This window comes from Sinocyclocheilus rhinocerous, unplaced genomic scaffold (genome assembly GCF_001515625.1).
Source record: "Sinocyclocheilus rhinocerous isolate Xijiao unplaced genomic scaffold, SAMN03320098_v1.1 scaffold377, whole genome shotgun sequence".
Lineage (NCBI taxonomy): Eukaryota > Metazoa > Chordata > Actinopteri > Cypriniformes > Cyprinidae > Sinocyclocheilus > Sinocyclocheilus rhinocerous.
This window is the reverse complement of record NW_015633195.1, coordinates 774,276-788,519: the sequence shown is the minus strand read 5'-3', so window position 1 is coordinate 788,519 and position 14,244 is coordinate 774,276. Positions and strand designations below refer to the sequence as shown.

The 14,244-nt window shown below is 35.4% G+C and overlaps 2 protein-coding genes across 6 annotated transcripts in view; both read left to right on the top strand.

The window, feature by feature from the left end:
- Window positions 1-2,367, top strand: part of LOC107743893 (DNA excision repair protein ERCC-8-like) — a 10,517-nt gene extending 8,150 nt beyond the window's left edge. For both annotated transcript variants that reach the window (XM_016557341.1, XM_016557342.1), the window contains exons 9-12: window positions 36-160; window positions 515-712; window positions 898-993; window positions 2,007-2,367. In XM_016557341.1, the coding sequence (XP_016412827.1) occupies window positions 36-160; window positions 515-712; window positions 898-993; window positions 2,007-2,069 (482 nt within the window). In that variant the 3' untranslated portion in view covers window positions 2,070-2,367. The remainder of the gene's footprint in view (window positions 1-35; window positions 161-514; window positions 713-897; window positions 994-2,006) is intronic.
- An 830-nt stretch (window positions 2,368-3,197) lies between these two features.
- On the top strand, window positions 3,198-10,305 carry LOC107743866 (elongation of very long chain fatty acids protein 7-like). 4 transcript variants are annotated; one of them, XM_016557316.1, is made up of 9 exons: window positions 3,198-3,331; window positions 5,110-5,272; window positions 5,567-5,649; window positions 5,899-6,089; window positions 7,081-7,161; window positions 7,547-7,603; window positions 8,126-8,231; window positions 8,771-8,907; window positions 9,308-10,305. In XM_016557316.1, the coding sequence occupies exons 2-9, from the start codon at window positions 5,235-5,237 to the stop codon at window positions 9,536-9,538; spliced, it is 924 nt and encodes a 307-aa protein (XP_016412802.1). In that variant the 5' UTR covers window positions 3,198-3,331; window positions 5,110-5,234; the 3' UTR covers window positions 9,539-10,305. The 4 variants fall into 4 exon arrangements, with proteins under 4 accessions (XP_016412802.1, XP_016412801.1, XP_016412804.1 ...); XM_016557315.1 differs by having other exon boundaries at window positions 3,198-3,375; XM_016557318.1 differs by lacking the exon at window positions 5,110-5,272.
- Window positions 10,306-14,244: the final 3,939 nt, after the last annotated feature.

Here is a 14,244-nt window from a genome sequence, read left to right as displayed (position 1 = left end):
AAAATATTTTATATCCTATTTTACTTTTCTTTCAGTGAACACAGCACACAATGGGCGAGTGAATGGATTGTGCTTCACAGCTGACGGACTTCATCTCCTCACTACTGGGACAGATGATCGCATGCGCCTGTGGAACAGTGGCACAGGGGAAAACACATTAGTGAGTAGCAGTTAGGGCTGTTTGAAGACTTTCTTAATACCTAATATCTGTTTTGTATAAGAGTATATCAAGAATTATATTTTGAGCCTATGTTCATGCAGCAAAAGGAATAAGTCTTCTCTCATGAGTGTTACTGGCTTTCTGTGGATCAAAAGAGTTTATTCCAAAAGCAGTTTAGACAGAATGTTGCCAGATATGAAAACCGGATAAAATCATTTGAAGTCACTCACGTGTTTTCCTAAACACTTTCTTTGTTAATGACAAGAAATATGTTCTTTAAAAAATGGCTATGCACATTTTTATTGGCTAGGTTGTTCATTTGTTGCTAAAAAAATAGTTATTTCTCATCAATAGGTGAACTATGGGAAGGTTGTGAACGAGAGTTGCAAAGGCCTCAAGTTTACTGTATCGAGGGGCTGCAGTCCGGAGTTTGTGTTTGTGCCATGTGGCAGTTCGGTAGCGGTGTACGGGCTTCACTCGGGAGAGCTGATCACTATGTTGAGGGGACATTATAATAACGTAGACTGCTGTGAGTTCCACCCAGACTATCAGGTAATGTTGATCCTGATTATTTGCTTAGCGGTTTAGTCTTTACTGATAAACTAAACAAACTATAAGTATGCCATTAAGTAAAACAATTTAAAGCTTCTGAGGTCTTGTAATTATTTAATGAGATTTGTATTAGTATTAGCTCATAGACTCATTATTGACTGTGAATCTGTGGGCTGTGTTTTTAGGAGCTGTACAGTGGAGGTAAAGATTGTAACATCCTGGCCTGGGTCCCAGTGCTGAGACAGCCTGGCATTGAGGATGATGAAACCAACTCTAAACGGGTAAAACAGTTTGAGACATTCTTTTAGTATAAAACATATTACATATTTCATTGGCTCTTATTTAGATTTTTAAAAAAATCTGAGGATGATTGAATTAATGGTGCATCTTTACGACAAATACAATGTGTTGTGGAGTAGCTGTTTATATCTTTACAGATCTGCAGGCTTGGACTACTGTAGGTGGGGCAGAAAGTGAATCCAAATTTGTGCATCATGTAAACACATTTTGCAACCTTGCTCACGTCCCTCAGCCAATAGATAAGATCAGATGAGCTGACAAAAACTATGCCCATTATGGCATGTGTTCAAATGCAATTGCTGTCAGTCATGGTATACGTGAGATGTGCATGTTAGCTGGAGTCACATCTTGATGGCTTGTAGTTTATCACTCACTCTATGTTTTGTGTTTAACATCCTGCTCTACCATTTTTTCTGGCAAAAAAAATTTGTGGTACACACAAATAATCACATTGTATTACTGCATTACTGATGCACACATAGTAGCTATTAGCAATTACATGGCTTGGTGATAATTTTTTTTAGCAATGTATTTGAAAAAAATATGAATTGCATATACACAACAATATACAAAATTTTTTACATTTTATTTATATTTTAAAAAAATGTAAATGTATTATTATTATTATTATTATTATTATTTATATTATATAATATTATTTATTATTATATTGTTGTTTGAGATGTATTTGGAAACTTCTAAAAATATTCATTCTAAATATATTTGCCATTTTAGTTTTGCAAAGTGTCACACAAAAATATTTCTAGTTTTCATTAATTTTTTAAAGGTTTATTTATTTATTTATCTATTTATTTATTTATTTTGTAGTAATAGCCACAACTCCATGACAGCTATAAGTTCACAAACTTATATATCCAACTATGTGCCCTGTATCATCTAAATAATAATTAAACATCAAAGAACTGAATTGTGTAGGCTTGATAATGATTAAATGTTTAATGTTTCTGAATATTCTGGATACATATTTTTACAGGGTGGAACACAAGCTGCTATCAATCCTGCTTTTGAAGATGCCTGGAGCAGTGATGTAGACTGACAGAGCAAGGAACCCATCTAACAGTTTTTTTTAAATATCCAAATAAACTACTATATACTGTACATTCCTTCAGAGGTTAATGTGCTCTTACTGCATTCTGTTGCATATTGCATCAATGGATGCACGTGAAGTGAATGGACATAAAAAAAGTCTGATGGATGTCGAGTATTTCCATTGGTTGTCACCTACTGATTTGCCTGTGGATTTTAAGTTTTTCATTGTCTTGAGCTTCACTTCTGCAGGATTTGCATTTCACATAGATGTGAACTACAAATTTCTCATATCTTTAGAACCAATAAATACCAAGGTTAAGTGTAAAAAATGCTTTGTGATTATGCTGAACATATTTGTTTTTACTTCTGTGGGATGATCAATTAAAAGTTTACGCTTTATTTTTGAGCTTTAAACTGTTTTTTTTTTACTGAAAAAATGGAACATATTATTAGAGCATTTTATAAATTAATATATTGTGGCATCATTAATCTGTCACAATTATTTGGCACTATACTTTTGATCAGAGGCGGACAGTAGTGAAGTATTTTTACTTTACTCAAGTAAATTTAAAAAGTATCTGTAGTTTATCAGAGTGTTTTTCTTTGGAAAACTTTACTTCACTACATTCCAAAGCATAATGTCATACTTTTTACTGCACTTCATTTCATAAATAAAAGTTGTTGTTTGTTTGATCTTTAATACTTAAGAACATTAAAAATGTAGTACTTTCTTGTACTCAAGTAAATCTTTGAATTACTTTTACTTGAGTAAAAGTAAGAAAGTAATAGATTTCTAATGTAATTAAGTATTAAATGATATTTAATATGAAACGTAGTGCAGTAAAAAGTACAATATTATGCTTTGGAATGTTGTGAAGTAAAGTTTTCTAAAGAAAAACACTCTGATAAAGTACAGACACCTGAAAAGTACTTTTACAGCAGAGTAAAAATACTTCACTACTGTCCGGCTCTGTTTTTCATCTCGTAAATGTCTGTATTACATGGCAGTCATGCAGCCAATAGCATGCAGGTATTGCGAGTCCTGATGCGACATTTGACCAATCAGAGCCCTCAGTCTCAGAATCGGTTGAACGTCTCCGCCCACCTCCCGCTCATCTCAGTGAAGAAGACGGAACTCCCGCGTCTGAAAGAGTAATTGATGGAGGTCGTGTGGTCAAACCATTAGCTTTTACTTTTTGTACCGCTTTACCTGGCCGAAAGGCAGAAGACGAGCAGCCTTGTGAACGCAGATCGGGAGGACCTCAAAGTGTGCGTGGAAATACATATCTGAACTTTTTTTCTGTCTTGTCACGGTAAGACAGGTGCATGCGCACCTGCATTCTTTTGTGAAGTCCGTATGTGATGATGTCGATTTCCTGTAATGATGATGAAATTCTGCCTTCCCTGTTAAAACGCTGGGAATTAATTCCAGCATGGCTTAATATTTTGAGTCATTTCATTAGTAAACTTTGTTTATTTTGGATTGACATCACACGCTTTTTTTTGGTTATGGTCACTAAAGGAGCTACTTTATTAGAGCACAGGTGGCGTCTCTGGAATGCTATGTGCTTTTTCAGACTCTTAACAAATGTAATTAAATAATGCGTGCATAACTGAACCTCGAAAACAAAATTTTATTTTTAGATATTTAATTTTTTGTATATACATTTCTGTAACAACCACGTATAAATTGTTTTAATTATATTTTTTTCTTAATGGTTACACAACTGTTATTTAAATTTAGAGTCATTTAAAGAGAGTAATATTTACACACATGCACAGATTTTAAGAGCAAGATTATTTCTGCTGAATCCAGCACTGGAATTGAATTTGTACATTTGCTTGGCCGATATTTTCTGGCGTCATTAATCTAGTTGTTTGTAATGCAGGCAATTTTATTTAATTTACCTGTGTTTATTAATTGCTGAAAGTTTACCAACAGAGAATTCTGCCTATAGCTATGGAAAAACACTAAGCCAACAGAGCATATTCCTCACTCAAACATCATAAAAGTTCAGATATTATGTTTGGTTTTGATTAGTATTGGGTTTTCCAGTTCAGCCACCGTTGGCACCCAGTGTTGAATGCACTTGTGTGGAGGGAAGGTAGTGTCCTCCTCTTAAACCTGCAACCTGCCTGTCTCATGGCAACAGGCGTGTTGAAGCTTGTATTAAAGATTACAGTATCTAGGCAAACAACTCCCTCCAGATAACTGGACCAGTATGCCCTGAAACACGTGTTGGATTAGTTTCTCTTCAAACATTAAAGTGTGTGTTGGAGGGAGGAAAAAAACACTTTGATTCTTCACTAGAGTGATGCCTGAATTCACGTACAGCTGCTGAGTTAGTGCTTTTATTTATTTTATTATTTTTATTACGATTATTAAAGTAACCTGTTATTTAACACATATTTAATGTAATTTTTATATGCATGTACTGTATCCTTTTTGAACTCGTAGCATAAAGATTAATTGTCCTTGTGTGTCCAATGATAAATCTGGTTATGGTGACCTTTTATTTGTAGATAAAGGTTTTAATAAGTGATTATCTATCTATCTATTTATCTATCTATCATATATATATATTTTTTATTTAAATTAATATTTATTCACAAAAAGAAGATAATAGATATGTGTTATATAATGAGTTTTTCATTTGCTGGAAATTATATTCTTATCTCCATAAACGCTATAAATTGACCTAGATCTGGGAAGCATCAAAGTAATTTTTGCAATTTCAGCACTAATTTCTCCTAAATGAATAAAATAAGTTTTTGTGCCCCTAATACACAGGCACAGACATGTATGTTCATTATAGAATAATTAAATTTGAAATGCACTTTTCTGGTAATGGTATCATGTCGAGTTCAACTGAGTGTTTCCATTGTATGCATCTCTGAGTTCAGCTGTTTTCTGGTATATTACTGTACATTGTTCTCTGTGCTCTGCATATCTTCGTTTATCCACCCCCCTGGTTTTATGTGCTGTCCTGTCCTGAACATACACTGACTGCTGACCATTGTGTCCCAAAACTCGCCCTCTTGTTCAGCTCTGAGTTTGCTGGAGAGGATGGAGGATTCTTGTGTTTTCTTACCACAATACAACCTTTCATGGCGCCACCATACACGGACCTTTCCTGCTTCATTTTAGAGCATTTAGGTTCTACATCACATCATGTCATACTGTCAAGAAGGGAGCAGTACTGTGAAGGTGTAATTCAAGATTGTTCAATTATAAATTCAGTCTGAATAACGTGGCATTTAAGTTAATGTATTTAACTAATTAAATGTATTTTACATTAAATGTAAATTCATGTATTTTACTTCTAATTAATGTATTTAATGTGACTTAATATGTGTCAGACTTAACTTGTGGGATGAGTTTCTTTTAAATGCACTAAATGTAAAACATTTTTTTTTACTAGATTTTGTAGATGGTAAAATAAATAGTCTTCAGTCATCTCTTGAGGGTTATATCACACCTACACTTTGTGTTTGTGACCTTAGGCTCTTACCATTGGCTGTGATGGCATTCCGTGAGTTCACATCCACAGCTGCACAGCTGTATGACAATTGGATCAAAGATGCAGGTAAGAAGGTTTCTGACATAAGAAAATCAAAATATGAATGTATGACCACACACATTTAAGCCTCAACAACTCGTAAAGAGTGCATCAGTCAGGTTTCGGAAGTAAAAATCACATTCATTTTCTCTGCTTTAAATCAATAAATTTTTGATCTCAGAGAATTATGGTGTACAACAACAGCAGTGTCAAACATAGATTAATGGACAAACTAATGCAGTTACTAGTGCAGATATTCTTATGATGTGATTTCAGACCCCAGGACAAAAGACTGGCTGCTCATGTCCTCGCCGCTCCCACAGACAGTTATTATTGTATTTTACATCTACTTTGTGATGTCACTGGGGCCCAGATTAATGGAGAACAGGAAACCGTTTGATCTGAAGCGGGTCCTCGTCATCTATAATTTCAGCGTTGTGGCTTATTCTCTTTACATGTGTTATGAGGTAAACCTATTTCTGTTTGCTAGCAGGCAAACCTGTTTTGTTTTGCTTGGGAGTTTACAAAGACACTTTTAAGAACGTGTTTTGTTAGATTCCATTGAGTTATGCTGTCATTTCACTGTTAGTTTCATGCAGGTCACACATTATGTTAATGTGTAAATGGGTGGAATTGAGTTTACCTACACTAGTGTCTGTATCAGTTTACTCAAAAATGACCGTTTACTCATCCTTGTGTTGTTCTAAACTTGTATGATTGTATTTCTTCTGTGAATCACAAAAGATGATGTTCTTCAAGATTATGTTTAAAGCAGCTCCTTTCCATACAGTGAAAGTAAATGTGATTCATACTGCCAGGCACCATATAAGTAACTTGTTTGCTATGCTTCAAGACTTCTGAAGCCATATAATAGTGTGTAGAACAAAATGAAATTAAGTATTACAGGTGGAAATCTTTAGAGCTTTTTGTGTTGCTCTTTCCCTTGCCCAGATTGGCAGTGTGAATCACTGCGTTTTTACTGTATGGAAAAAAAGCTCCTTAGACTTGCATAATGTGGTGTAGTTTCCTACAAAACGTATAGACCAAGAGTCATTAAGTGCATTTACATGCCACTCTTACACATTAGCATACTTGGTGTACATAATTCACGTGAACACCCTAAACTGTTACTTTGGGTAAATAACAAAAACTGTTTAAGTAAAACGCAATTGACTTCTTTTTTTTGCCCGTTATCCCTCTTACACTTGCATTTTGTTGGTGCATGTATTTAATGTGTGTGTAAATCAAAATTTAATATAAAAATGGTTTTCTTGGATTGTCTGTTTTTTTTTTTTATAATGAGCTGGGGTTTTTCATTTAATTTTTTTTAATGCACTGTTTAGTTTATTTCAAGATATTAAATGGTATGACCAAAGATGAATTTCTTAAAATTTATTTGTCTGTAGTTCTTGAATTTCAATGAGGCTTCTTACAGGTGTATATATTCCTTCTCTGCAGTTTGTGATGTCAGGCTGGGGAACAGGGTATTCATTCAGCTGTGATCTGGTAGACTACACTCGATCGCCAAAAGCCATGAGGGTGAGAGCAGAAGAAATGTCGTCTTACCTGCTTTTTTGAAAAGCTTGTAATCTGGCTCCAGGTTTAATTGTTTGGCTTGGATGTGGTTGGTTTCGCATGACTTAAATGTTACACAGAACCATTCATACCAAGTAATACACTCACTGCTGAGTAATACATTGTATCTGTGTATCTGATGAATATAGTGATTCATTCAAGTTTGTTAGTTTAAATAACTTGTTTTGTATTTAATAGTTTGTTGGGCATTTGTGCTTAAAGGGGTCCTATGATGCGATTTCAAGTTTTCCTTTCTCTTTGGAGTGTTACAAGCTGATTGTGCATAGAAAATAATGATCTTTAAAAAAGCATCATATGACCCCTTTAATCTACATTTCTCTGTCCCCAGATGGCATGGACTTGCTGGCTCTATTACTTCTCCAAGTTCATTGAGATGTTGGACACGGTAAGTAAAGTGTTTTTTCTTATTTATTACCTTGGTTTCATTACATCTAAATTTCTACTGTTTGGCAGTAAGCAACTAGTTGTCTGTCACGTCTTTGACACACAGTCAGTCAGCAATATTACTGTTCTCTCAGGTCATGAAAAATGGAAGAAAATAGCGGTATTGTGAGTCAAAGAAAAAACTCATGTTAAGTGGTTAGGCAGAAAGATGGAAGAGAACATTTTTAGTGTCTCATGCTTGCTTTTCTGAGGTGCAATGTAACTTAAGTTCTGTTTACAGCATCTATGGCATGCTGTCAGTTACCACAGAAAATAATTTTGACTCATCTGTCAGTAAGTAATGGAAATGGGGCGGTTGAATTCGATTTTCATTGAAACTTCAAATTACAACATATCTCTTAAGTGAGTGGATCACAGCCATTTAACACCTCATTTACACCTATACAGTATTTAGCTCTGTCCTTGTGATCAGGTCGCACAAAACGGATGTTAACACTGGGTCTTTTCTGCCTCTTCTGGACAGATTTTCTTTGTACTAAGGAAAAAGCACAATCAGGTGACCTTCCTACACGTTTACCATCATTCCATCATGCCCTTCACTTGGTGGTTTGGAGTCCGGTTTTCTCCAGGTATGGATTTGTCTGTTCTACGTTTGCATGAATGCGCTTAAAATATGTATTTCCTATAGAACAGTGGTTCTCATTTCCAGTCGTTCTCATTTCCAGTCCTGGCGACCCACCGCTCTGTATATTTTGCATGTCTCTCTTATTTAATACACCTGATTCAGATAACCAGCTCGTTAGACGAGAGCTCCATGCATGAACTTTGTTCCTATTGACATGGTCCCTACACAGTGTTCATTGCTCCCTACTCCCTGAGCACGGGAAATCTGTTGAAGTTTTCTTTAATTCGGAAAACATTCATTCATAAATACAATTTAAATTCACGTCTCGCACACTTTAATGCCCTTTGAATGGAACATATACGCTTCCTTCGAACTGGAAACATGGCGGAAAATCCTGTCAAGTCCACTTCGCAGGGCACTTACGGTCTAATAGAACAAACGTCTGAAGTGATAAGAGAAACAAACAAAATGTGCAGAGCAGTGGGCAGCGAGGACTGGATTGAGAAACACTGCCATAGACATCTGTTTGGTTTGATGTTGCAGGTGGTTTGGGGACGTTTCACGCCCTTCTAAACTGCATCGTTCATGTCATCATGTATACATATTATGGACTGTCAGCTCTGGGCCCTACCTACCAGAAGTTTTTATGGTGGAAGAAGCATTTGACTTCAGTCCAGCTTGTATGTATTACAACATTTTAATTTCCTTTTGTTGCTGTTTCTTGACCATTGATATGATCAGAATTGGGGAAACATTTATTTATTCATCTATTTATTGTTTTATTTATTTTTATATATTTATGTATTTTTATTAATTTTTCAATTATATATTTTTTACATTTATTATTTGTATTTGTTTTTTGGACTGACATTCACTGTCATCTTGTAAGTGATAAAATCTAAGTGATGAAGTCTATCTACATCAGTTACCATAGCATCAGAATGAAAATCTGATTTTAATTTAAAATATAGATGTGATTTAGATCTGGTTTTAAAAATCGTGTCTCATATAGTCTTTTGCTGTTCATACTACCAACCAAGCTGATTTGAGTTGGATTTGACACTTTTTTTCTTTTCTCAGATCCAGTTTGTCATCATAACCTGTCATATTAGCCAGTACTTCTTAATGAAAGACTGTCCTTACCTGTACCCCATATTCATCTACATCATTGCTCTGTATGGCATCATCTTCCTCTTCCTCTTCCTCAACTTCTGGTACCATGCATACACAAAAGGCAAAAGGCTTCCTAAAGTCCTGCAAAACACAACCGTGCAACAGAACAACAATGACATACACCACAAGAAAGATTAACTGGTGCAGTGTGACTAACCAATCAGTAGTGACAATCTACCTAAAACTGCCTTTTGGCTACATTTTTATAAGACTATTTATATGTACACCATAACATTTATCTTGATGCCCTGGGAAAAAAACGTTACTGTACAGACTGTGTTGCAGTCTGGGCTGGATCTTGCCTTCTCAGCTGGGCATTTGAGTTGAACTCTGGGTCATTGCCCTGAGGGCTGCTCCTGTTTCTACTCATTTTCCTCATTGTTTTCTGCATACTGACGTGTTTCCCCTTCCCATTTATTGAGATGTGAATGAGTCAGAAGCCTCCCAGCTCCTCACTCATGTCAGTCACATAATTTTTATTGCCATTTTAGACAATTATTTTTGTGAATTTATATATTTATGTCCCTGTTTTTGGCTATATCAGTAAATAAGATGAAAAGTGTTGGCAACTTCTTCTCCTCTTCCTTCATAAAAAGCAGAACTGTGGGGAAAATTCTACAGTGTACACTAGGTGCTCTGTAATGCATATTTATGTCTGTCTTTCACCCTCCACATGTGACATTGCGCGAATGGTAGCAGTACTGCAACTGTCCTTGAAGGAACCGATGCATTGATCTCATATTGCACTATTGGTGATGAAGGACAGGAATTTGGTTACCTTTTTTATTTTATATATCTTGCCATCATGAATGTCTTAGGATGTTTTTTTCTGGGACAGGAGCTTGCAATTTTTGTAGAAGGAAATGTATTATGTTAATTAACTTTTAAATATTTATGAAAAAAATAAATGCTCTATTCACTTACGTTGCTGTTTTTATTTAAATTTTTAACTGCACTTTCTCATGGGCTGGCTATACTTTGGGGAATTTGTCCCCAGAAGTGAGCTAAATCTCTCAAAACCTGTACACATGTAGGGGAAGAAAAATTTTCAGATGGGGTATGGGTTAATCTATCGTATTTGATAGCCTTTATGTAAAAACAATAGTAGTCTGTTGTATGTCTCCATTTAGGGTTATGTTTTAAATGTAGATGCAAGATTTTAAATACCCACTTAGATCTAATTTTTCTAGTATCTGTGTTCTCACCATAAGAACACAGCTCCCCTATGTGGAGTAAAATGTAGTAACAGTCAAGAGGTAAAAGGGTCTGGTAAATATTTTGTATATATTTTTTTAAATAAACTCACAATAAACCTAAATGAATTTGGCTGTGTAATGCAGCCACACATTTCTTCTTCTCTCTCTTTTTTTTAAAATTGATATTATTTTTGGAGTTGGAGTTATTTTGGAGACCTTAAAGCAATAGTTCACCAGAAAATGAAAATATGCTGAAATTTTTACTTTCCCTCAGGCCATCCAAGATGCTGTGAATGGGTGCTGTCAGAATGAGAGTCCAAACAGCTGATAAAAACATCACAATAATCCACAAGTAATCCACACGACTCCAGTCCATCATTTAACGTCTTGTGAAGTGAAAAGCTGCGTTTGTAAAAAAAACAAATCCATCATGAAGACGTTTTTAACTTCAAACCTTTGCTTCCAGCTAAAATACTAAGCTAAAATAAAAGTACTTTATCCAGAATATTGCTTTCTCCGGTGAAAAAGTCGGCTTGTCTGAATCAGGAGAGAAATATGCACAGATCAAGCACCGTTTACAAGTGAAAACAAATATGAAAGGATAACAAGGGATGGACTTTTTCACTGGAGGAAGCGTAATTAGGGATAATGCCTGGTATTTTGTCCAGAAGCGACAGTTTAAAGTTAAAACACTAATATGGATTAATAATGTAATAATGGATTTGTTTACTACAAACACACAGCTTTTCACTTTACAAGCTTTTAATTGATTGACTGGAGTCACATAGATTATTGTGATGGTTTTTATCAGCTGTTTGGACTGTCATTGGTGAGCAAGTGATGTAATGCTAAATTTCTCCAAATATGTTCCAATGAAGAAACAAAGTCATCTACATCTTGGGTGGTTGAAAGGAGGATAAATCTTTTAGCAAATTTAAATTTTTGGGTTGAGTACTCCTTTAATTTTTGAGCATGATTTTTATTATGTCTGTCTTAAGATGGTGTCAAATCTAAAATATATTTTAGAATCAAAATATATTTATATGTTTTATAATATTTTTCCTAAGCTTGTGCATTCAAAGTAAACCTGCTTCCTTGTGCAATGGAAAATTTAAGCATGGTAAGTGATATTTTTGGAGGGGTTTTTGTAGTAGAACAAACACATGAGTGACTGCCTCCCGCTCACATAAAACAGGATAACCGAATTCTCCTTAAAGCATTTTTTACTGGTGCTTCATGGTTAATTTTGGTCTAGCAGTTAAAGTAGGTCATGAATGTCAGAATGTGTGAACTAGCAGGTCAGAAGAAATCTGGATTACTGTGAATAATGCTCACATTTATTTGGTAGACCCCTGGCTTTCCCCTCTACACCTTGTACTTTGTCATTTTGAGGTGATCTCTTAATTAGATTAATTTGCAAAGTGAAACCCCTCTCAATGTCACCAAATAATTAAATAAAAATTACTGTCAAACACTGCAGGGAAAATTAAATGCACTAATGAACATGTTAAATGCTGCACAGCCCCCTTCATCAATGTAAAAAAGTTTTGTTCCCTTTAATGCTACTGTGGAGACCAGTCTGCAATATCTTTTAATATGTTTGGACATCATCGTGTGGACTGAATGATATGGATGTGCATTTAATCAAATAAAGACAAACCAGTTTTTATAGCCACCAAAAAATGTTGCTGACTGAAGGATTATGTCAAACAGATGTGGTAAATTGTTTACTGATGGTGATCCAACACTAAAGGAGTGTTGAGTTGTTAGTATCGTTCAAATGAAAATCACATTTGATTCAAAACGAGAATGTTTTCTGTAGATCATTGTTATTGTGTTATTTTTCTTAATTTTTGTATAAAGTATCCTTATCAAGATTGATAAAGTGTTTTCAACACTTTAACTGGCTCTGACATGACATCAGCATCCTACATCTGGGCTTGTCTACTAGGTTTGTGTTTGGACTGTTTGTGTGTCTAAACATTTCGAGCAGATGGGAAATCATGACAGACGTGGCTCAAAAAGACACACAATATTTATAAATCCCGTTGACGTTTGCCGTGTCTGTAAATGTAATACTCCGAAAACTCAATTTCCCATCAAACGTTCTGTAAACAATAACAAACAAATAACAACTCCAAGACAGTACCTCACAAAAATGTTAGAAATGAGTTTCTTTAAAGTGCGTCGTAGCTAGATATCCAAGAGTAATTTATTACAAACATATGATTTGTTTGCTTCCCTTGCTTGCTTGAAGGTGGCTAGACCCTGAGAACATAAACTACTGGGGTGAGATAACTAGACTATGACGATATAGAGCAGATTAGCTCCATATTTGTGTGATTTATTTTTTTTTTTTTGTGTGTTTTATTACACAGTGCTTTGTGATATTTGATTCTGATTGGTCGATTGTGACATTCACTGGTCAGATATTTCCACCATTGTCCCTAGTCTGCCCACTATTTTAGTGGCCTTGGTTCCGGAAATATTTTTCACATGGAGATTTTTAAAATGTCTTCGCTAAACAGTTATAAGCAATGGACCGCATCAATTAACTATGAGGTAAATCACAACATGACAAAATTTGAAGCAAATGCATAAACTGAAGCAAAAATGTATTTGAAGAAAATAACAAAGGACAAGACTGTGTATTTTAATGAGGGAAAGAAATTGCGAATGACACTTGAATTAAAAACGACAGCTAAATATTGATTTCAAGAGGTTGATTGTCTATAGAAACACAATCAACATTTTTGCAAAATAAGCATTTATTTATTTATTTGCTTCGATTCTCTGATTGGTGGAGAGTTCTTTGCAGCATCATGGGTAATGTAGTTTTTCACCGGGTATTTTGCTGTTAAATATGGTGAAATTTATTTATTTTTTTATTTTTTTGGTTGCTCAGGACAAGGTGTCAGGACAGAACATGTTTTTAAATGTTATAAATTCAGTATTATTTGACCAAACATTACACCGTTTATTCATTAATCATTTCGTGTTTCATAATAGCGTCACTGCTTGATTTTTGCAGTTGGACCATGTTGTCACAAACGATCAGCTTGTGTTCAATTAACAACATCTTTTCCCCATGACGCTGAAAATGTCCAATAGCTTGTTTGTGGCTTTGACTTTAATGTGTATGCTTATATAAAAATGGACTTCTACATTTTTCAGAAGCATTAAGTGTGACAACTAGCCCCGTTTTCTCCTGATCACTAACAACGAGGCAGAGACCAGTCAGAGGGCGTGTGAAATGAGAACTGCAGCCTCCTAAGGGACCACAGAGGTAAACCGTGTGAGTAGCACAACTGATGTCTGATGTCCAATTTTGATGATTCATTTCTAAAAGGAAACTCTCAGCTGATTGCAGTATTCCCATTGTGACACAAACCCTCTCGCGGCTCTCGTGCTTGACAATTTGAGACTTATAAGCATCCCGCTGTGATGCTGCAGTGGCCCCTGCTTTTTAAAACATCTCTCCAGTCTCTGCTGGCTACTGCTGGAGGAACTTTAGGGAGGGGTGGGGGAAACAGAGTTGAGCGCTCTGATTGGCTGAGAGGCTGGGAACTCTGATATTCTTCAGTCCATAAACCAAAGAGCATCACAGCACAAGGCTCAGTGTCACAGGAAGCAAAGGGGATTTAAACA